This window comes from Barbus barbus, assembly GCF_936440315.1.
Source record: "Barbus barbus genome assembly, chromosome: 34".
Taxonomy (NCBI): Eukaryota; Metazoa; Chordata; class Actinopteri; order Cypriniformes; family Cyprinidae; genus Barbus; species Barbus barbus.
In genome coordinates this window covers 14,486,018-14,510,375 of record NC_136762.1, presented here as the reverse complement: position 1 = coordinate 14,510,375, position 24,358 = coordinate 14,486,018, and the positions used below count along the sequence as shown (strand labels likewise).

The 24,358-nt window shown below is 36.6% G+C and overlaps 2 protein-coding genes across 2 annotated transcripts; both read left to right on the top strand.

Annotated features, from left to right (window-relative positions):
* The first annotated feature begins 1,598 nt into the window (after nucleotides 1-1,598).
* Nucleotides 1,599-9,425, top strand: LOC306854072 (hepatic and glial cell adhesion molecule-like). Its single transcript, XM_079391871.1, has 7 exons — nucleotides 1,599-1,850; nucleotides 4,777-5,115; nucleotides 5,187-5,468; nucleotides 7,164-7,257; nucleotides 7,553-7,620; nucleotides 8,025-8,095; nucleotides 8,180-9,425. Exons 1-7 carry the CDS (start codon nucleotides 1,763-1,765, stop codon nucleotides 8,480-8,482), a joined length of 1,245 nt encoding a protein of 414 aa, XP_079247997.1. The 5' UTR covers nucleotides 1,599-1,762; the 3' UTR covers nucleotides 8,483-9,425.
* A 3,585-nt stretch (nucleotides 9,426-13,010) lies between these two features.
* Nucleotides 13,011-22,887, top strand: LOC306853845 (high affinity cGMP-specific 3',5'-cyclic phosphodiesterase 9A-like; the record flags this gene model as incomplete). Its single annotated transcript, XM_079391496.1, has 18 exons — nucleotides 13,011-13,079; nucleotides 16,717-16,787; nucleotides 16,936-17,013; nucleotides 17,111-17,154; nucleotides 17,291-17,345; nucleotides 17,449-17,519; nucleotides 18,064-18,151; nucleotides 19,834-19,915; nucleotides 20,019-20,093; nucleotides 20,178-20,264; nucleotides 20,355-20,459; nucleotides 20,543-20,625; nucleotides 20,808-20,964; nucleotides 21,795-21,908; nucleotides 22,064-22,168; nucleotides 22,249-22,377; nucleotides 22,486-22,581; nucleotides 22,810-22,887. 18 exons carry the CDS (start codon nucleotides 13,011-13,013, stop codon nucleotides 22,858-22,860), a joined length of 1,560 nt encoding a protein of 519 aa, XP_079247622.1. The 3' UTR covers nucleotides 22,861-22,887.
* Between the last annotated feature and the right edge of the window lie 1,471 nt (nucleotides 22,888-24,358).

The following is a 24,358-nucleotide window of genomic DNA, read 5'->3' as shown; positions in this document are numbered from 1 at the left end:
TTACAGAACGCACTTATTTTAAATAGTATTTTAAATATTTCACAATATTACTGCTTTTGCTGTATTTTGGATCAAATAAATGCAAGCTTGGTGAGCAGACGAAATTCTTTAAAAAATAGTAAAAAACTTACTGCTCAAAAGCTTTTGACTGGTAATGTATGTTGGTGGATTTTGATGAGAGAGGACAACAAGGGATTATGCACTTGATGGATTTTTTTTTTCTTCTTACAAAAATGCAGCTTTTCACTTAAGAAAACAATTGATGGACCATGTGGATTACTTGTGGATTATTGAGATGTTTTGCATTCATATTTTCTTAAAAAGAAAAAAAATATTCTTCTACACTCATAGTGAATATTTGCTTCTGTCCGTGGGGGTGTGAAAAAACACCCAGTCAGATGACCACAGCATCAGCTGACCGCTGCAGGACAATGACATTATCTTCTAGACAGACGTGTGATGGATAGACCACAATTTATTTTCAGCAATGGAAACTTCAAACTAAAATACATGTTTATATTAAAAAAAAAATTGTAATAGTTAAAATATACTTATAATAAAATGATAAATTAATGAATACATTATTAATGATTGAAAAAAATAATATTATAGTATTTTATTGTTCAAATAAATAGTCATATGATATGTATTATTAAAATAAATGAATTTGAAGCTGGTCATACAGTAAATCCATTGTCTCTATAAGAATTGTTTAAAACAAAGCATCCGGCTCTTGTGCACAAAGGCCTTTTCGCTGAAGGCTGATGCCTTAGCAACCTGTAGGTCCTCTTTTCATCCGTTATGGTCTGGTGGGTCAAAGATATATGGGGCTTACAATGTGCTCATGTGGGAGGGCCTGGTAAGGGGTGGTGAAGTAGAGAGTTTTTTTTATTTTATTTTTTTTTTAGAAAAAAGCACTTATCCCTGAGCAGTTGTATAGTAGCTTAAAAAATGTTCTCCTTCAAGTGCCAGAACTTGAACCCTTTGACTGATTTGCCTGATTATAGCTTAATGGCTTCTACTAAATAAATGTCAGTGCTGCATTATCTACCAATGAATTTTCACAATCATAGCTGAGGCATATTTGGCTGAGGCATACAGCGTATTTCCTTATATTATATTGTTTCATTATTATCATATTTTTTATTATCATACTTTTTTGAATCTTTTGATTGGTTGATTTATTGATTGATTCAATTATGGCCATTTTAACTTTTTACTTATTACTTAATTTATTTGTTATTATTTTATTTATTTTTTATCTTTTATTTTCTATTTATTGATTTATAGTTTTTACTTTAACTTTTTTTTTTTTTTAATACTCCTCCTAGCACATCCTTTAAGCCATGTGGGTGTATTATATCACACAATTATGTTCTAACGTGTATATTGTGTCATATGTGACTGCTCAAATCTGTCATGTAACAGAAATAAGAACAAAAACACGTCTCAAACCTCAAATTTCACACTCATCGTAATGCCTTTACTGCAGAGACAAGCACACACATGCACAAATCCACACACACAAAGGGCCCCTGAAAATAATCACTGTGGAGAACCTTATAAAGTGAGCGAAGCACACACACACACACACACATACAAGCTCGCACATAGGGCTGTTGTTCAGGCTGGGGTCCTGAGAGCGAGGTTCAGAGCAGCCAGTGTCCCGTCTGGCAGGAAGCACTCTGCATTCTCAGCGACGTGCCTTGAGTGGACAAATCATGCTGATTGTGTGGGAGAGAAACCCAGTGCTGCTCGCAAGATGAAGGCAGAGAGGGAGGCATCATGCAAAGAGACAGCCGTTCCTTCACCGTTTCTTCTCCTGTGGCTTTTTATCTTTTCTTTGGCAGGTAAGACAACATCATGACTTTTCTACTGTGCATGTTGAGGGAAAACTTTCTAAAGAAGAGGAAGAAGAAAAAGTGTATGTCGTTGTCAGTTTCACTTTTCATTGTGTGTTTTGTTTGTGGGCGACTGGATGACACATATCACAAATAGAGCGATCACTCAAGTGAATTAATTAGGGCACTTGATGAAATTGTACTTTTGAAATGCTTTTAAATGTTTAGTTTTATTAGAAATACTGTCTTTTTAATATGAATGCAATAGTAAGGAAGTTAGCAGGCAAATGGAATGAGTATATGACACAAACTTTAAAAAAAAAAGTGCACATTGCAAAATATATTTACACCACAGACCAGTTTTTGTATTTTGTCTTTAATCTCCATCCATGCATTCGATTTATTTTAAAGGCCGGATTTGTGCAAAAAGTCTGAACAACAAGTGGCATGAGCTTGATGACTTCACATTTTCTTAAAACCAGGTACAGATGTGTCAAGGAAGGGGACGAATGCAAGAACATGTCCTAACTAAAGCCTAGTGTTCCTTGGAGAACTTTGATTAGCAGAATCACTGGGCCCCACTGTCTACATCCCCCATCCACAAAAGAGCATGTCTCTTGCACCCTGCCCCTGATTGGAGGAGAGCGAGCCTACAAACCAGACCTTTGTTAGCTCATCCTGGCAAGACCTCAACACTGAGAATTGTTGCCACAGCGATTGAGCCATGCCACACTGACTCTCACTGCCCTGGCAAAGCAGGCAAAGGACATGTTGGCTCACTCAGGAGCAATAAACACAAAGCTGTTTACCAGCAGGTGTCTCACTGGACAGTTCAAACAATGTGTACTTGCGGTTCATATTGCAAAAACCAGCTGAAAATAAAAAAAATAATCAGTTTAGTTAAAATATAAAAAGTGAAGACAAAATATTTAATTTAATAATGTAATGTAATTTAATATAATGATATATATATATTCTTAATCTCGAATCTGATTGGCTGAGAGGAGTGCAATATTTTAGTGATATCTGAACTACAATCGTTTCACGGCAGTGCCTATATACAGCCATATCACATTGCTATTTGCGGGATATTGCTCTATAAATATATATATAGGGTACAACGGGGCTAAAGGCCCACCTTAAGAAAAAATGTGCTATTTACTGCGCCTAAAATGTATAATTGCAGAAAAAATATATATGTTGTATTGAACATTAATGGAGCAACAGATTTTGTGTGAAAATAAATCATTCAATTTGTTTATTTTGTTTAAAAATCTTATAAATGTATGAGGTGGCAAGGGGGGCCTTTTCCCCACACACGGGGTAAAAGGCCCACCAGCATGGGGTAAAAGGCACACGGTATTGATACAAATACTTCAGCTAAAATAATGTTTTTTTTAAATAATGTCTAAGTTAATACTTGTTCAAAACAATCACTTTAGAAAAGTTTGTACTATTTTCTGCTGATTTTGAAAAATAAAATAATTATTTTTTTGTTCAATAAATATACTGTCATTAAAATATATGTTAATATAAAAATATATTTTAAAATACAGAAACAAAATCATTTTAATGAGTAAAGTTTCTGAAAGCATTGAAGGAGATCCAATGATAATTGAATATATATTTACAGTAGTAACAACAAATGATATTTTATTATATGATATGATTAATATCATGTTTTTAAATATGATGGTTTCATTCTAAACATGGTGATTATCTCTAATATGGACACCAAACATAATATATGATATTTACCATCTGAATCTAACCATGTCATGTCAACAAATGGAAAAGTCAGTGATCTATTAATTATCATGTTAATTACTGGGCGCTTTTTACCCCAAACACCATATTTGACATATTCTTTCATTATTTAAAAACGGTTGCTTTAATTATCTTAAACAAAACTGAAAATCATAAAGAAGACCTTTGTCTCAAAATATATGCATTCATTTTTAGCGATTCTCATTTGCTACTTAAATCTACAACATAAAAAAAAAAAAAACATAAAATATTAAAATATAAATATAAAATATATCAAGAAAGCACAGAATCAACTTGCTGCATATACACGTGCATCTTGAAAAGCGAGAGTTTTGGAAAGTGCTAATTCCTGTATTATATATATAAACTGGACTTAATAATTTATATTGAATAGTTATGTATTTTTGAATAATATAATTGAATATTAATATATTTGTATAGATATATTAGTGAAAATAGAAAAGCATATGATGCTAATTGCAGACTGAATCTTCTCCCCTTTTTTGAATTCTTACACATTCCAAACTAATAGATTTGAAAACAATCTTTCAAATTTAGTTGGAAAATGCATTGAGTACATTTTACTTTAAAATATAGTAATTTTGTGTAGTTTTAAAACAAATCATATTTATATTTATTCATTTGTCATAAATGTTTACCCAAAGCCACTTAGAGTACATTTAAGGTATTTAGGCAGAATGTAGTGTAAACTGGGGCAAGTACTGATTACAGCATTGTGAAAAGCTATACAAATAAACCTGAATTGAAAAATGTAACAAAATGTTGCTTTGCGGTTTATTATATCTTTTTTTCTGACTGCTCAGGGTCATTTAACACATATTGGCCCAGTTTCACAGACAGGGCTTAGACTAAACCAGGATTAGGCCATTGTTCAATTAGGAAATTTAAGTAATTTTTATAAACATGCCTTAGAAAGAAACATTACTGGTGTGCATCTTGAGACAAAACATATGCACTGATATATTTTAAGATCAGTCAGTGCAAGTTTCTTTCAGTTAAAACAGCTCAGACTTACACTTTAGTCTGGGACTAGGTTTAAGCCTTGTCTGTGAAACCGGGGGATTGACTGTTTGTGACAACATGCCCCAATTGCTGGAGTGCCACTTTAATGTGTCTGCTTGTGAATGTATTTTCTGTATGTATTTAGGTGTATGTGGGGTGAACATCAGCTGTCCGTCTCCTCTAGTGCGAGGCACACTAGGAGGCTCAGCTCTTCTCTCTGTGACCTACACCAGCACCAGCTCCGACCAGCCCGTTATTAAGTGGCAGCTGAAGAGAGACAAACCTGTCACTGTTGTCCAGTCCATTAGTACGAACATCATCGGGAACCTGAGGACAGAGTACCGCGGCCGAATCCTCCTGTACGAGAACGGCTCCCTGCTTCTGCATCACCTGCAGCTGTTAGACGAGGGCACCTATGAGGTGGAGATCTCCATCACTGATGATACCTTCACTGGGGAGCGATATGTCAACCTTACAGTGGATGGTAAGACAGACAGTCATTCTAATTAAGTCAAGAGCAACTTTCCTTATACATGTTGTCCTGTTCTATCACAGTTCCAGTGTCCAGGCCTTTTGTTCACATGGTGGCCTCGTCCGTCCTAGAGCTGACTGAGTTCTTCATACTCAACTGCACTCATGATAGTGGCACCAAACCCACCTATAGCTGGCAGAAGGGCGGGAAATCTTTGACCAATGACTCACGTCTGCTCCTCTCACATAACCAGAAGATCCTGACCATCGCCCATGTTGTGATATCAGATGATGATATCTACAGCTGTAGGGTGGAGAACCCCATCAGCAGTATGAAGAGCCTGCCTGTCAAACTCACTGTCTACGGTAGGTGTTGAGACTCCACTGTCACCTTCATCCGTGAACTATGACCTGAAATGTTATATTAAGTCTTGCTATGTTACATAATAGATAGGAACGCAAACAAATTGGAAAGGAAAGATAACCAAAAGATGCATGACATTTACATTCTTGCATTTGGCACGACATGTTTATCCAAAGTAACAAAACTTGCATTCAGTGTACACATTTACATTTGATCAGTTATTGCTTTCCCTGGGAATCAAACCCATGACCTTGGCATTGTTATAGCGCCATGCATTTGTTTAAGCTTCAGAAATGCCTTGATACATTTAACCCTATACGGGTACATGTTATTACCATAAAGGTATACGTATTAGTACCTAAATGGTACATTTTAGTGCCTTGTAAAGGGTACTGCCCCATTGATAACTTTTCTACCTATTTTAAAGGTAGAGTATATTTAAAAAATGACATAAACAAATAAAAAGAGGCGTTTGTGTGTAGGATGGTATAATGTGAATATTGTACATTACATTTTGAATACAAATTATACTTCAAAAACATTTATTCAAGGCTTTCAGCATTTAAAGGGATATTCACCCCCCAAAATAGAAGTAAATTCTAGCATGATCTAATCATCTTTATGTTGTTTCAGAAATTTCTGCACAACATAAAGAAAGATTTTATGTATCTCTTTTCCAGTAAATAATAGTTCATAGAGACCATGACTGTCAAAATCCATAAAGGAAAAAATAAACAAATAAATAAAATTGTGCGTATGACTTGTGCACTATTCTAAGTCTTCTGAAGCAGTGTTGTTGTTGTTGTTGTTGTTGTTGTAAACTAAAATTAGAAATCGGAATAGAAATTAGAAATTTTAGTAATTGGAATAAAGCTGGAATAAAACTAAGAATAAATTTTACATGAAAAAAAAGAAATTAGAGAAATGCTGTCTTACAACAAACACTGAAGTACTTAAATTTGCTAAAACCAAAAATAAAAATGTAAATGTACAAACATTTATAAAATGTATTAAATCTTTATAGAAATATTTGAAACAAAAACAAAAAAGCAAATAACAAAATTGCTAAAACAAAGTAAAAATTCAAATGGAAACTGAAAGATAAAAATAAGATAATGAAAACATATAAATAAATACTATAACAGTATATAAATAATACAAAAATATCACTGCTCCAAAGTCACATTGACCACTTAGTGACTTTGAAGACTGACAGTCACTGTGAAAAAGAGCTGAAGATTCTTCAAAAACTGAAGAAAAATAAATAAATAACAGCATACGGCTTTGGAACAGCATGAATGTGAGTACAAAATGAAAGAATGTTCATTTGGGTAGTTGGAGTGTTTATAAAAAGGGCTGATGAAGGAGATTGTTTATGAACAAGTGTTTTGCTCCACTGGAGCCCAGCTGATCCTCTCATCCATCTACCTCTTCGCTTGCACACATTTCTGTCAGAACACTGAGCCCAGCAGGGTCCTGCATTCCCTCTGCACAGTCTACCCTTTAAAAAAGCCCCAAGTTTCCCCCATTCATTCTTGCACTTGGTATTCCTGGCAACCTGCGCAATCAATCTTCCATTTGAGGTCTCCTTAATTTGGACCTTGTCTACAGAGTAGTTTGGTCCTTCAGAACGCTGTTCGTTTTCTGGAGAGGAATGATGTACTATGTCACCCTGTATTCTCCTTTAAATTTTGCAGGACGGAGTTCTCTCTATATCATTCTCTCCACGGGAGGCATTTTCTTACTCATCACCTTGGTGACTGTGTGCGCCTGTTGGAAACCCTCCAAAAAGTACCAGCTCTATTGTCCTTATCCATTCTCTTTGATAGGTCTAAAGCAAGCCACAATAATTCTCACCAGCTCGCACTGTTGTTGTAAGAAAAGTCTTTCTTGAAATGTTAGGAGGTCAAAGTTGCACAGATCAGATGAAAAACACAGACCAAAGCAACTGATTAAACTGGAAAGAAGTAATCTTTTACACATTTAGCCTTCCGTTTGTACACTAAATGCATATGGTATTGCATTTGATATTTCAATCACAGTCAGGTATGTTGCTAACCAAAATACATCATTGTTCAATCTACAGAAAAAGGCAAGAGCTTGCCGGACAGAGCAGACAAAATGTAGCAGAGCAGAGCAACGGCAATCATGAGGGTAACAGCAATTCACTGTTGTAGAATTACTCTCAATGTTAAATGAAAAACATTTTAAAGATGCACTCAGTCATTTTTCTCATTAAAAATATTACTTATAGTAAAATATGTTCAAATTGTTTGCAGTGTTGTTTCTGTTAGTGTATGGGAATATTATAATATTATATTTTGAATTAGCTTATGCTTATATTTTTAGTTTTCATTTTGTTTATTTTATCTTTAATTTTTCATCTATTGTTTATTATTTATTTCAGCTTTATTTCAATAGGCATTTTTGTTAGTTTTTGTTTTAGTAGTAATAACAATAACAGTGATGTAAACTCACACTCACATCGCTTTTTTTAATGTAATTATTATTTTTTTTAATAACTTACTTTTAAGTCTTGAACATTCTCTTTACTGTAGTTGATATTGTGCCTGCTAGAAATTACCAGAACCGTCGGCACCCAGGTGGACTATATGTCCTCAAAGAAACGGTAAGAAATTATTAATATTACTATTATTATTATTAATAATATATTGAATTGTTGTTGTTTTATTATTGTTGTTATTATTTCCAGGATTTCCCTGATGGAACAGATAAGTCTTCCTGTGATTTTATCGATCCTATTGATCCCCTCAGCCCACCTTGTTATCCCAGCATGGCTCCACCTTCTGCACACTCTCCAGATGCTTATATGCATTCAGGAAGAAGATACCCCCGTACCCCCGTCCCCTCTCCTCCATCAACCCCTCATCCGACTCTCACTCCACCACACATGGGCAGCTTAACACGCAAACCCCACCCTCAGAGACTAAGCCCCTCTCCTCCACATGCAGAAGAACCAGAAAACAATATGCACCACCACAGCCTCCAGCGATGAGCAACACGATAGAGAGTTTTGAATGTAAAATGTCAAGGATAATGTCAGGTTATGAGACTATGTGGGTATGGTCATTTTATTTAGTCATTTTTAATAGTTATCTTATGCAAATTGTAGTATTTTATGGTGGATGAATGGTGTAAAGGACCAAAACGTGTAGTTGTAAAGTAAAAAAACGAATTTACCAGATAAGTACATGGATGTACCGGTAGGTTTAATTGTTTTCGTATACTAATAGAAACATTTGATTTTTATCAGATTCAGCTGTGGTTTATACGTTAAACTAAACCAATAGCCTCTAATATTTTAAAAAGAAAGAAATACTGTTATTCTGTTGAATTTCATCTATATTGAGCATTATTGGGATCTCTTAGGATTTATTAAAATGGAAGTATTACAATGATTTTATTCTTTTTGTTTGTTCATTTGTTTTGACAGAAAACAAAAGTAAATTTCACTTAATATCACTTGTTTCTGAATATTCAAAAAAAGACAAACCTTAAGGTACACACTTGACAATTTACACATTTTAACCACCAGAGGCTCCCACATCACCATCAATCAATAAATCATCTGCATCATTTCAAAGCATAGACCACAAATCAGCTTCTCTCTCCTTCCCTTTTTCTGTAGAACAATAGAAATAGTTTTTAATTGAGTCACTTTAACTTGATTTACTGAGTAAATAAAGTTTCACCTGAAGGTTTTGGTTCTGTTATCCAGAATGTCTACATTATGTTATATTACGTTATATTTGTTTATATTGTGAAAGCCTTACATTACATTTACATGTAGTCATTTAGCAGACACTTTTATCCAGAGCAAATTAATGAAGTTGCACATTACCTTATAGTGGAAGTGGATGGCTGGTTTTAGAAAATGATGAACATATTCTGTATCTTTAATTTGACACTAAACGTGCATTTGATCAAATTTGCATTAGAACAATATACATTGGCTCTGGCTTTCATTTAAGTAGACATTGTTCACATTGTTGTGAATTTAAAATATAATAAGGCCAAATATAATGTGAAGCCTGTCTGCTTTATATAAAGGAGCAATGCTGTTAAAAGTCATTCCAAGTCAAAGTATGCTGATATTTTGGAAACAACCTGTGAGTTTATAGTGCATTTTTAATCTGTTGAGCACATCTAACTAGCAGTTAGACAACAACAGTTGTCACACTGTCAAACATTTGTGTGTGATCAGTCCACCACAGTGTTGGGCCGTAACTAGTTACAGTAATAATATTTCTTTGTGGAGTAACTAGTAGTGTAACTAATTACTAATAAGATTTCAGTAATAATATTACAGTTACCATCCATAAAACAGCGAGTTACTTTTGATGCCTCAACACCTACTGATTTGAAGTCCAACAATCCAATAATTCCGAGATTTATTTTCATAATTTGAAACCAGAGCAGCAGGAAAGCTTGGAATATGGAAAAGCTTACATTCAACGGATGGAAATATTGCCATTGTGTTAATTTTGTGAGAAGAAAAGATTATCTGAACACCATTGTGTAAGTTGTGGCATTACTTTACTCTGGCATTACATGGCTTACCCACCCACATCCCTCTGATCCCGATATAAATTGTATTACTATAATATTAAATGAAACATTTTTTTACAAACTCATACTATTTCTTTTGATAAAATAAATCATGAAATATAATAGTATGTAGGTAACAGAGAAATTATATCTACAATTAGCTTCAAGCAACATAATTAATGTGGTTAATGCAACACTTAAAAGTCACTATCAATCACCACTGAGTGTTTGCTATAACCTCTGACTGCTATCCAATGTGGATTGTGGTCAAATGATGAGGCAGAAATATATTGGGTAAGATACGCAATTACAACTTGTGAAGGAAAAGTAATGTAACTAGTAGTGTAACTAATTACTGTTGCCAGAAAGTAATAATTAAAGGAATAATATTACTTCTGAAAGGAGTAACTAGTAACGAGTAATAAATCACTTTAAAAAACAAGCCCAACACTGGTCAACCAATCAGATGTCAGATATTGTAAAGTTCAGGACTTTATTTTCACAACAGAACAAATTAAAACAGAAAATATGTAACACTTACTCCATAAATAGCTCATTCACCTTGTTTTTAAATGCAGAAGGATGAGTATGAGGGTGCAGCAGTGAAGTTTTGAGATAGCAGGCTGAAGATGATGTGAATAGTGCTGTAATCTGAATTATGCACTTAACTGCATTGTTGAAATTATTGGCGTTAGGTTTGTTTTTGCTTCCACTCAAGGGTTAGCAGTTCGATCACTCTTCTTTGCCTATGAACGCTAGTACTTGACATGGTAAAAGGCATTGTGTGTAAGTGGTGATTATGCAGAATGGTTGCAATCGAGGCTCATGGGAACATTTTGGAGTAGATACTCTAATCAGACCAGAAAACCCCAAATCAGAATGCCTGATTCTAAATGCAGTTGTATTAAAAAATCTTTCCACTCACTCTTTAAACTTTTCCATATTGAGTAAAGAATATAGTGGACTGACTTCAACATCATAAGGCAGCCAGTCTTTTGCTTTGTTTATTTATCATTTTGTGTGGATTTTGAAGTCAATACAGTGTGGTTGCTTTTCTCATCTTAACAGGTCAGAGAAACGCAATACGAATCCTTCCAGAAGACTTTCAAGCTTCAGACACAGAGAGTGGGTGAAACATTAAGGATGCTGAAAAGCAAAAGGAGAAGATGAAAGGGCCCTAATGGAGGAGTTTTCCATATTCCTATCCAGATCTGGCCCGGACACACATCCATAAACTGAACAACCATAAAGCCTTTTATTATCAGAATAATGTCTTCCCCTTAGATCCTTTATTATTGAAATATGACCGGACTCTTCTCTTTTGTCCCATGATTAGCAGCAAGCATATGCATTTCTGATTACCCGAGGTGTGATTTTCTTTCTCACCTAGTTACATAAGCTTTAAAATTTATGCTTTTGTGCAGGTCCGTTGTTAAACTGCCTTTGGTGATGTTGAAAGTTAGACGTGAACTTCATTGGCCAAATGGTTAAAAAAAACAGGTTTGACCTCTTACTATCCACACTACCCCATCCAGTCTTATGTTCTTATTAAAACCATCAAACCCCCTGTGTTAGCACTAAAACAGCCCCTCTGGGCGGCCCAGACTGCTAATCTATTTCCACAGAGGAGTGTAGTCAATAGCACATGAGACTCAGAGACTTAAGACTTAGGAAGCTATTCTGGCCCCTCAGGGATGAGATTATAGAGAGAGGAGGCTCAGAACAGGTTTGTGCTTGTATCTGCTGTTCACACTTCCATCCCCAGTTTGTTCAGGCTGTTAATGATCCAGCCACAATGTGTGGTTATGTCAGCTGACCAGAACATATGTTGCTCTGAGTGGACACAGAAAACTGGCACATTACATTGACAGAAATGTAATTGAATTCACCCACAATTACTTTCACACAGCCTCAATTTTATAGTAATTGCTGCATTTTAATGTAAATTTGCCTTTTGTTTGACCTCAAAGTTCTTAGTTTTCCATTAGCGATACAAATGTGTTATAAGACCCACGCATATGCATATGACATAATGGACCATCACTTTTTCAGACGTAAATATAGACTCCAGGGTGGGCTGCTAAATTAAGCAGGATGAATGAGGGGACTAAATTAAATGATTACAACAGCAATAACAGACATCAAGGGGGCTGGGCACCTTTTCACCATAGTAACTGTTCCCCCTGACAACGGTGAAGAGTGACAATTATATTCAGGGTCCTTCAATATACCCAGGTTTCCCTTGCTCACTTGCTCTATTTGGCTCCAATGAGCACCTGGGACGGCTGGGAACGCTGCCTGCAAGCGGGGAGAACTGGGAGCTGCTGACGCCGCACAGGCAAGACTGCTATTTTCTGACTCAAACATTCTATCTGCAACGGTACGAATAGAACATTTCATTACGTCCAGATTAAGTTACATGGTTAGAAATAAACACGGCCTGCTGTATCTTCAAGAAAGGTTCCGAGAAAGTCTCAGGTAACACCATGTCTGATTGTTTGGCAATCAGAGTCAATTGAGGCTTATTAAAGTTGTACTTCTGCACAGATGTGCACTATAAAGTGTATTCTGTGGATTTGATTTGTCTTGTGAGAACACTTAATTGGCTTTTAAAGAAATAATTTGCCAACAAATTTTAAGTCTTTTCTAATTAACTTCAGACCTTTATGATTTTCTTCCTTCTGTAGAACACTAAAGAAGGTATTTAAGAATGTTTAATCCCTACAGGGTTAAAGCAGCTCTGCTCCATAGTATGGTTAGCACAATTCTAAGGGTTAACTGAATCGTCAATTACCTCTTATTTGTTTGATTGACAGCACAAGACTACATGGTTAAAGACTTGTACTTAAAATTCTTTCTTTATTTCTTGTTTTGCAGAGAACATTTTGTGGTGGGCCTTTTGAGATCTGGTTTTGGTGGATCTGCTCCTGGATAGGGGTACCAGGACAAGTGGCTTACTAGTTCATCCTGTCAGCATGGGGTCTGGGTCCTCCTCCTATGCTCCCAAAACCATCTATTTGGATGTAGATGGTAAAGTGCAGAAGGTGAGTGTCTCATTTTAGTGTATGTTTACCTGGATTTAAACTCACAAGCTGGTTATCTTGCGATCATGAAGTACTATTGGTGGTTGACCAATAACTAGAATGCAGGGTGGCTGATGGCCAATATAATCCTGACAATTTAATGAGTTGAATTAAATGCACACACACAATTGCTTAAATTAAATGAATGCATTTTAGGAAAAATACTGAAGCAGAATTATTATCCATTGACAAACAAAATGGCTAAATATGGTCCTGGTTGATACAGCAGTTCATTACAAATATTTAAGTCCTGAAATGCGGAATCAAAGCCAATAAACCAGATACTAAGCAGTTTGTCATGGCACTAGTAAATCTGTCAAGAGGAGTGCTAGGAGATCAGCACAGGTTAAAAAAAAATGAAGGTGGCCTGTTCCACAGGTGTGACTGACATTGCATGCTTGTGACACTTGACACATTGTTTTCTCCTGTTGTTTCCTAGAGAATGGCTAAAGAACTATTAATAATTGTGTTTAAGTCCATTTTACAGAATGTTGTTCTACATACAGATCTTACAGATGCTCAATCATACTCATTATCTGCATATTATAATCTTTGATGGATTAGAAATACATGTGTCAGTTTCAGCAATTCATCTTGAAGCGTGCACAACTTCTTAAGAGCTCAGAGCCAAGTAGACATTGAGAGCATTGAGTGTGGCATATGTTTACTGTAGTACAGGATCGATTGGTGATCTGAACCTGTCTACCACAGCTGCCTCTTTCACCTTTGTTATTCTCTATTTAAATGTTTTTAAATAATAAACGAATTTAATTGAAAATATGAGTTCTAACATATATATCTATTGTAAATGTAAGATTTACACTATATTTATTTACAACCCAAATTCCGGAAATGTTGGGACGTTTTTTAAATTTGAATAAAATGAAAACTGAAAGACTTTCAAATCAAATCAGCCATTATTTTATTCACTATAGAACACAGAGAACATAACAAATGTTTAAATTGAGAAATTTTACACTTTTATCCACTAAATGAGCTCATTTCAAATTTGATGCCTGCTACAGGTCTCAAAAAAGTTGGCACGGGGGCAACAAAGGGCTGGAAATGCAAGAAATTTTGAAAAGATTCAGCTGGGAGAACATCTAGCAACTAATTAAGTTAATTGACATCAGGTCTGTAACATGATTAGCTATAAAAGGGATGTCTTAGGCTGTGTCCAAATTCAGGGTCTGCATCCTCCTTAGGATCCTTCCTACCCGGTTGAAGGAGGAGGGATCCTCCGACGTCCGCAAAACCCGGAAGTCGGTGTTTGTGAATTTGGACAGCCTACCCTTCTTTCAGTTCCCTCCCTTACCCGTTGCTCATATCCTGTCGCCTAGCAACCGTGACAGCGCCAAGCAAGAAGCGGGAAAATGGACAAACAAAGAGTTATTCTCCTCATTTTAATTCTTTTGGAAGAAATAAAGCAATTAAATAAATTAAATACTTTCTTTGCTCGTTGTCGGAGAGTTTTTTATATCAGACTACAAGACAGTCACATCCAGGTAAGCCATTATAGCCTATTTTTATTTGTTTTTAAGTATTCTACTAATTTCTCCTACAAATTCATTGAGCCGAAGCATAAACTTTAGCTTGTTTTGTCAGAGAAACTCCTCTCCCACTCCGCTACCGCTTGCTTCGTCCGCCATTACGCTCTGCCGAAAAGAATTATGGGATAGGTAGGACGGGAAAGGATCCACCACACCCATCCTTCCAATTCGGGGAAAAGGAGGACGTATTTGTGGGCCGCATTTGAAGGATCCTACGAATTTGGACAGCCTTCGTCGCGGCGCTGTGACGTAACATCCTTCAAATGAGTACTCCGAAGGATGCAGACCCTGAATTTGGACACAGCCTTAGAGAGGCAGAGTTTCTCAGAAGTAAAGATGGGCAGAGGCTCTCCAATCTGTGAAAGAGTGTGTAAAAAGATTGTGGAATATTTTAAAAACAACGTTCCTCAACGTCAAATTTCAAGGGCTTTTCAAATCTCATCATCTACAGTGCATAACATCATCAAAAAATTCAGAGAAACTGGAGAAATCTCTATGCGTAAGGGACAAAGCCGAAGACCTTTGTTGGATGCCCATGGTCTTCGGGCCCTAAGATGATACTGCATCACTCATCGGCATGATTCTGTCATTGACATTACTAAATGGGCCCAGGAATACTTCCAGAAACCACTGTCGGTAAACACAATCTGCCGTGCCATCTGCAGATGCCAACTAAAGCTCTATCATGCAAAAAGGAAGCCATATGTGAACATGGTCCAGAAGCGCCGTTGTGTCCTGTGGGCCAAGGCTCATTTAAAATGTACTGTTTAAAAGTGGAAACGTGTTTTATGGCCGAGTCCAATTTTGACATTCTTGTTTGAAATCACGGACGCCTTGATTTCCAAGTAAAGATGCTAACTAAAGAGGCTCCGGGCTACAGAGGAGGGAGACCTTCCAGCATGTTGTCAGCGTTCAGTTCAAAAGCCAGCATCTCTGATGGTATATGGGGTTGCATAAGTGCATACGGTATGTGTAGCTTGCATACGTCAAAGATGACCACGAACTCTTTAGCAGCTGGAAGCCTATATCAGGCCAAGAATGGGACCAAATTCCAACACCAAAACTCCAGAAACCTCGATGCCCAGACGTCTTCAAACTGTTTTGAAAAGAAGAGGAGATGCTACACCATGATAAACATGCCCCCGTCCCAACTATTTTGAGACCTGTAACAGGCATCAAATTTGAAATGAGCTCATTTTGTGCATATAATTGCAACATTTCTCAGTTTAAACATTTGTTATGTTATCTATGTTCTATTGTGAATAAAATATTGGCTCATGTGTTTTGAAATTCTTTTAGTTTTCATTTTATTCAAATTTAAAAACTGTCCCAACATTTCCGGAATTCGGGTTGTATATTACTCTTCAAAAGTTTGGGGTCTATAAGATTTTTAAATGGTTTTGGAAGAAGTGTCATATGCTCACCAAGGCAGCATTAATTTGATCAAAAATATAGGAAAGACAGTAATGTTGTGAAATATTATAAAAATTTATAATAACTCTTTTCTGTTTTAGTATATTTTAATTATTTATTCCTGATGGCGTTACTCCAGTATTCAGTGTCACATGATCATTCAGAAAAAAAAATTATATGCTGATTTAGTGCTCAGTTCTGAATGAAGTTTTAGACCATTAACTTTGTCTCATGTTTCTGCTAAAATTAAAAACAGATAAATGAGATGATACTATGAATATATAGATCTGCGTAAAGTGTGAAACTTAAGCCAAAGTCTCTATTTAATCTCATTTCTTCTTAGGAGCAACATTGAGATAATAAAAGGGATTTTTCTGGTGGAATAAAAATCATTCATTTATCACTGCACCTTATAAACACAAATTAGGCCTTCGAAAAAGCTGATCTACCACTTCTTTAAAATCCCCCAATATTTTCAATGACATTTCAAGATACTTATCTCAAGATATGTGTTTGAATTGCATTGCCGTATTAATAGCACAGTAGCATGAGCGTATTGTTTTCTCTTTGTAGTACAAGTATGACGACAAATATACCCATAATACAACTAACACACCCTTATTTGTCCTGCTCAGGTGCTTTTCAGTCGTCACTGCAGCCCATGTGATATCAAAGAACTGCTGTGTTCCTCCTCCAACATCCCTAGGTCTCTATATCACTGATATCAGCACTAATCAACACATCAATCCATTTTGCAAAACTGCAGTGGTTGAGAGTGAAGTTCTCTGTAGTGTACAACACATTCCGTGCCAGACATAATAAATTTGTCAACTTTGTATTTCTTCTGTCAATAGGAACACTGCTATAATGATGGTGGACCCTGAAGGTGCACTTGTGTCCATTGATCCCACGATGCCCACCAACACCCCCAAGTAAAACGCAGCCTGGCCCTTGTTGTTTGTATGAGCAATTATGTTCATTTTCAGTTTAATCTGTCAGTTAATGATCCCTTTTTGTCCCATTTTGTAGTTCCCTGTACAAAGTCATTCCTTTGTCTACCAGCCAGCTGGGAGGTAACATGCATCATTTTGTTTACAGTGTTTGATTCACTTATGACCTTTAGTACCCTAGATTCACATTTGCTCATTATAATTTAAAGCTAAGAGGTGTTCTGCCCTGATTTATAGCCTGTGTATTTAAACTCCACAGAAAAGGAAGATATGTTTCAGAATGTGCTCTCACAGGTAGCAGAGCAGTTCAGCAGGTAATGGACATGTTTATTTTCTCATGGACTGAAGATGAATCTTTATCACCATAATGTTTTTGTACTAAAACCAGGAAAAAAAAAAAATTCCTTCACTCCACAGAGCATTCAGGATCAACGAACTAAAAACGGAAGTGACCAACAGACTGGCAATGCTGGAGAAGAGAGTAGAACGTATGTAATGAAAGTGTTGCTGTTTGACTACTTTCCTCTTGTTATCTGGTTTGATTGTTGCTCAGATTTAAATCTTAAGTTCACTACAAGACTCACATGAATCTAAACAGATTTTCAGTTCAAGCAGCATGTGAACTGATCATCTCTTACTCTTTACTAGTTATTGCATGAAATAAACATGAATGAACATCAGAAGGTTTCTTGTTTCAATCTCAGAAAGACGTCAATACACACCATTTTTCAAGTTCAGGTCCACCGACGTTAATCTACTCTCCTGTCGGAAAAATGGCAGATTCAGCATTATGATTGGTCAGATCGCCTGTCAATCAAACTCCTGGCAAAGTGTCAATTATGGCTTGTTGAGGAGAGGTTTGATATTGCTTATGTAAGCCTTCAAGCTTCTGTTTAAGATCCTGAGGACAACCCTGCACCATATCTAGGGACCCAAATATCATAAAGACTAGACTCTTTTGGCTCATGCCACCCTAGCAACAGCACAGACAAGTGATAACCACTCTTCTTACTATGGTGATTTTCTATGCAGTGGAGGGGTTAAAGGTCGTGGAGATCGAAAAGTGCAAAAACGATTTGAAGAAGCTAAGAGATGAGATGACATGCAGAGCAGGAGGAAGGTAAGTGAAAGAAAATATCTTCTAGTAAGGTCAACGCAAGCGTGACGATCTATCTTTTTATCCATCTGGAGGGGCTCTTTTTCAAAAAAGAAACACAAATGTATCTACAGTGCCCTCCAAAAGTATTGGAACAGTAAGGCCAATTCCTTTATTTTTGCTGTAGACTGAAAACATTTGGGTTTGACATCAAAAGATGAATATGAGATGAGAGATTAACATTTCAGCTTTTATTTACAGGTATTTTCATCTAGATCTGCTACACAACTTAGAAGATAGCACCTTTTGTTTGAACCCACCCATTTTTCATGTTACCAAAAGTATTGGAACATGTGACTGACAGCTGTGTTTTGTTGCCCTTGTGTGTCCTATTAATAGATTATTCAAACAATAAATAGCACTGAATGTCTGCGCTCAGTTTCAGATCCAAGCAGACTGCATTTATAGTTAGTTAGACGTGTAATCAACATGAAAACCAGAGAGGTGTCTATGGGTGAAAAACGAGCAATTGTGAAGCTGAGAGAAGATGAAAAATCAATCAAACCATTGCACAAACACTGGCAATAGCAAGTACAACCATTTGGAATCTCCTGAGGAAGAAAGAAAACACTGGTGTACTAAGTAACACACCTCAAACGGGTAGATCAAGGAAAACATCTGCAGTTGATGACAGAAACATTGTGACAGCTGTAAAGAAAGACCCTAAAACAACTGTTAGTGACATCAGCAACAACCTCCAGAGGGCAGGAGTGAAGGCATCACAATCTACTGTTCACAGAAAAAAATTCTGGGACAAGGTGTTATGGACTGATTTTATGGACCAAAGTGATGGAAACGCTAACGTTTGGAGAAAGAAAGGATCTGCTCATGATCCCAAACATACAAGCTCATCTGAAACACATTGTACACAGGTGTACATTATAGTACACATTACACAAGTAATGTAATGGCTTGGGCTTTCATCGCTTCTTCTGGGACAGGCTCATTAATCTTCATTAATGATGTAACACATGATGGCAGCAGCAAAATTAACTCAGAAGTCTACAGAAATATTGTGTCTGACAATTTACAGAAAGATGCAACCAAACTGATTGGGAGATCCTTCATCATGCAGCAAGATAATGACCCAAAACATAGTGCCAAAACAACAAAGGAGTTCATCAGGGGCAAGAAGTGGAAGGTTTTAGACTGGCCAAGTCAATCTCCACACTTAAACCCTGTAGAGTATGTATTTTACCTGTTAAAGAAGAGACTGAAGGGAGTAACCCCCCAAAACTGAAAGAGGCTGCGGGGAAAGCCTGGAAAAGCATCACGAAAGAATAATGCAAAAGTTTGGTGATGTCAGTGGGTCACAGGCTTGATGCAGTTATTGAAAGCAAAGGATTTGTAACTAAATATGAAGTCTTTTTCACTTTAATCTATGTTAATTCTATCTGCTCCAATACTTTTGGTAACATGAAAAATGGGTGGGTTCAAACAAAAGGTGCTATCTTCTAAGTTGTGTATCAGATCCAGATGAAAATACCTGTAAATAAAAGCTGAAATGTTCATCTCTCATCTCATATTCATCTTTTGATGTCAAACCCAAATGTTTTCAGTCTACAGCAAAAATAAAGGAATTGGCCTTACTGTTCCAATACTTTTGGAGGGCACTGTAAATGACTAATCAACCACTCTCCTTTTAGAGTGAATTGTCCATGCAAATACAATTTCTCAGACGATGGAAAGAAATTAACTCCTAGACGTGACGTCCCCAGCTACCCAAAGGTGCTTTAAAGTTTTATGACACGCTTTGATTGAATTATGGGCCCTGCGGCAGAACATCTTGTCTCTATGTGGTATTAATCTCTCTTAATCTTGATTTCCTCAGTACACACTTTCTCAGGAGACCATTGAAGCGCTGAAGAAACCAACCTTTGATGTTTGGCACTGGGAGCACAATGAAGTGAGTCTGACTCAGTGAAATATTCAATACATTTAGAGATGAAATCATGCACACATGCTAATTTTATGATTTCCTGTTTATCAGATGCTGAGCTGCCTTGAGTACATGTACCATGACTTAGGCCTTGTGAAGGAGTTTAACATGAACCCGATTACTCTCAAACGCTGGCTGGTAAGAAAATTAGTATAATTGTAAAAATGAAAGGGTGCTGAATTTTCCAGGTTAACAGCTCTGATTCTGATTCTTTTTATATGTTCTCAGCTGGGCATTCAGGAAAATTACCGCATCAACCCGTTCCATAATTTCCGCCATTGTTTCTGCGTGAGTCAGATGATGTATGGCATGATCCACCTCTGCAACCTTCAGGTGAGAACTCTTACGTACGTAGCAATTAGCACAGCAATTACTGTGGAAGAGTAAAAGTGGAAACCTGTGTGTGTGGCCTACAGGAAAAGCTCACTCTGACAGATCTGGGCATTTTAATGACTGCTGCCGTGTGTCACGACTTAGACCACCCTGGATACAACAACACGTAAGATCTTCCCCTCTGTGTAATTATGCTCTCGAGTCAGTTCTCATAAAAACATACAGGTGTACCCAGGTATTTTCCTACACGTTCGTGATGACAATTTTACAGCCTTATATCTGCACCGTTTATCTTAGTAATCATTCCCATGACATATGACGAGATAATGTAGTGCTGTATATATGCAGGTACCAAATCAATGCTCGTACTGAGTTGGCAGTGCGCTACAATGACATTTCACCCTTGGAGAATCACCACTGCGCTGTGGCATTCCAGATACTCTCACTGCCGGAGTGTAATGTATTTGCAAATGTGGACCCAGAGGCCTTTAAACAGATCCGACAGGTATAACACAAAATACCAACTCTTGTTTAAGAAATTTAAGGGGCCGTTCACACAGAATGCATTTTTTTCTGAGAGTGCATGATTATCGTGGCCAACAGAATTCACAATTGCAATATTATTATATCAATAGAATTAATTTTTTTAATAAATAATGCTTTCAGTCAAATTCATCTTTAACTTTGTTTATTTTGTGTTCTCTTTTATTTGGCCAGTAAATCACACTCAAAATATGAGTGTAGGGAGGCTGAGAGAAATATTTTAACCATAACTGTATATAAGCATACAAAAAACAACTTCCTATTGATCTGTGCTTCCCGCAGACTCTGATGTTTAACAGCCCATTTTTTTACAGAATCAAAAGAATTCCCATATTGGTGGATATATTTTATTCTAGGTGTGAAACCTAATTTCAAATTTCATATTCTCCAACATGAGCAGTAGTAGCTTTGTACTGTCGTTGTCTTTTTTCCCTTTAATTTATGACAGGTAGTGTTAAGGTACAGTACCGCCACCTACTATGTTGGCGTGTCAGCAAGATATTGGCGCTGGGTTATTTATGCTATTATTGCATGTGTGGTACTAACGTGAGATCAATATTAATTTTTTTAAATATCATGTTTATTGTCAAAATCAGTATATTGCAACATCCTTACACTAGATGCTGAAAAAGATGTAAGCGCAACCATCAAAAATACTTCCGTCTAGCACATATAAAATTGAGAGTGGTAGAAAGCAAAATCATTCTGTGTGAATGGCCACAAAGTTATTTTTTTGCAGTAAATGTTCTTACAATTTGTAGGTATGTTTTTATTATGACAATGTATTGGCAGGCTATCATCACACTCATTTTGGCCACGGACATGGCCCGGCATGGCGAGATTTTAGACTCGTTCAAGCATAAAGTGGACAATTTTGACTTCACCAATGAGGAGCATGTGACTTGCGTAGGTATCATTATACCCTTTCTGCCAAAACCACATCTTAAACTAGCTATAACCAGCAAAAAGGTTTTTTTCAGCAGTATATGGCATGAATTTGACTGGTACAGATTTGTTGACAGTAAGACAAGTAAGAATTTGTCGTCTTCTCATGTGTTCAGCTGAAGATGGTTCTTATCAAATGCTGTGACATTTCCAATGAGGTCCGGCCTACAGAGGTGGCAGAGCCGTGGGTGGACTGTCTGCTGGAGGAATATTTCATACAGGTTTGCTGACTCTACATCTTGTGTTATAATTGCTCTACAGTGACAGGTGGGTTTGTTTACGCTGTCTTGTCTTTGTTCAGAGTGATAGAGAGAAATCTGAGGGGCTTCCTGTGGCACCCTTTATGGACAGAGACAAAGTCACCAAGCCCACAGCCCAGATTGGCTTCATTAAATTTGTTCTCATCCCCATGTTTGAAACTGTCATGAAGGTAGGTGAAATAGTCAAACAGTATAGTAATAGTTCACCCAAAATGCAAATTCTGTCATCATTTGCTCATTTCATGATGTTTCAAATCATGTCATGTTTTTCCTCTCAGCTCTTCCCTCAGATTGAAGAGATTATGGTGCAGCCTCTCAGAGACTCACGGGACCATTATGAGGAGCTGAAGCAAATTGATGATGCCATGACCGAGGTAAAGACTCCTCAGCTCATAGTCATAGCTCACTGAAAGAATTATAAGATGTGATATATATATTTATATATGTGTGTATGTGTGTGTATACATACTGTATATATATATATATATATATATATATAGATAGATATATTATATGTCATAGACATATAGACTTACACATCATAGATCCTCATTATAGAGCCCCATCTTGCTAACATAAAGGTATGTTTTTTGTTCAATGAGGCACAGAAAAAAAAAACTGAAAATATGTCATTAGGAGGAAAGAAGAAATAAGCACTGCTGTGAGCATAATGATACTGTGTAAGTATATTTGATACATTATACAGTGAGTACAGTGTTTTGTTCTTTTAATATTCCAGACAGCCATTATTTTCATTGTTATATGCTTTGTTTTCTTTTTCCTTCACTTGCATTTTATAGTTATTTTCCAGTAATCTGTGCTTTTTATAGTGGAGCATTATTGGAAGAGTGATCATATGACATATGAGTTTTATTGTGTAATTTTAGGAGTCTGATTTTTGACCCGTCCGCACAGTGTGGGCAGAGTTCTGGTGCGAGGATCTGTGAGACGCTGGGCTGCTGTTGAAGACGGCTGGTTTGAATCCACTGAATCTAAAGGGTCACTTGATCGACTCATGAAATCACGAGTGGCTTCCTTTTGCCAACAGACTGCTAGGCCGGTCTGATTATTTCTTTTTGTCATCAATAAGTTATAAAGCCTTTTCGGCTGACATGGGCATATATATTAATCACAGCAGTTTTAATCCTGTTTGATTGGTTTTTGTTTATTTTACAGTGTTCAGTGGAAAAATTGCATTTCTATTGCATGCACATTCATAGTATGTAGTCATCTGAAAGGTTTGTGATCCCAAAGCAATTAGGATACCGGATTACAGCATGATGTATAACCGTAACTAGTGCCTTTTGAAAATGTGTTTTGATGATTATAAAAGGTCAGCATGATATGATACAGTTCCTTTTGTCAACTATTTCTCTCCTGAGTTCCTCCAGAACACAGCAGTTCACATTTAGGTGGTTTTGTGGTGAGCACAATACCACTGTAAATCTGAATATCAGCTTTAAATCAATGGATTTGCACTAGAACATCCAGATAGATGATACAACTTAAAGGAAAATTTGATCATAATTTACACTCCCTCGTGACTTTTTTCCTACAGAACATAAAAGAAGATACTTTGAAAAAGTCCTGACTTTCATTTTGTGGACAGCTGAAACATTCTTAAAAATATCTTTTTTTAGTGTTCTGCTGAAGAAATAATGTCATACAGGTTTGGAACAACTTGAAAGAGAGTAAATAGCAGAATTTAGATTTTTGGGTCACCATCCCTTTAAATGAATCAATTTCTTCTTATGCTATCTGAAAGGTCATACCAGAAGTCATACCTGCTAACCACGTTCAATATTTCTATCCTTTGGCTCAATGTTCTCACCATTTTTTGTTCTCTGTATCCTATTTGCTCTGGTTTGCTTCTAATACTTCCTCAGAATAAGACAAAGTCTGTGGGAGTTCTGCCTCCTGGCTGTTCTTTTCTCCCTTTATCAATGTGGTAATAAAAGCTCTCGCAGGAGGTCACATGTGTTCGCTATTATGACAAGGTTAGGCCTGTATGCATCATTACATTCATATGTTTCACTGTCAGCGTTTGGCGTCTTCGCCTTTAGAGCAGCACATTTTGATGGATGGAGATCACGGCACATATTTCCTTCGCTTAGGGCTGCGTAACTTGTTGAAACAGCACTGGGGTGCAAA

Bases quoted from the DNA above. Each gene is read 5' to 3' on its own strand.
- LOC306854072 (XM_079391871.1), top strand. From the start codon at position 1,763: ATGAAGGCAGAGAGGGAGGCATCATGCAAAGAGACAGCCGTTCCTTCA. The intron at 7,258-7,552 runs GTACCAGCTCTA...TTCAATCTACAG, and splicing joins TGTTGGAAACCCTCCAAAAA to AAAAAGGCAAGAGCTTGCCG. The intron at 8,096-8,179 runs GTAAGAAATTAT...TATTATTTCCAG, and splicing joins TATATGTCCTCAAAGAAACG to GATTTCCCTGATGGAACAGA.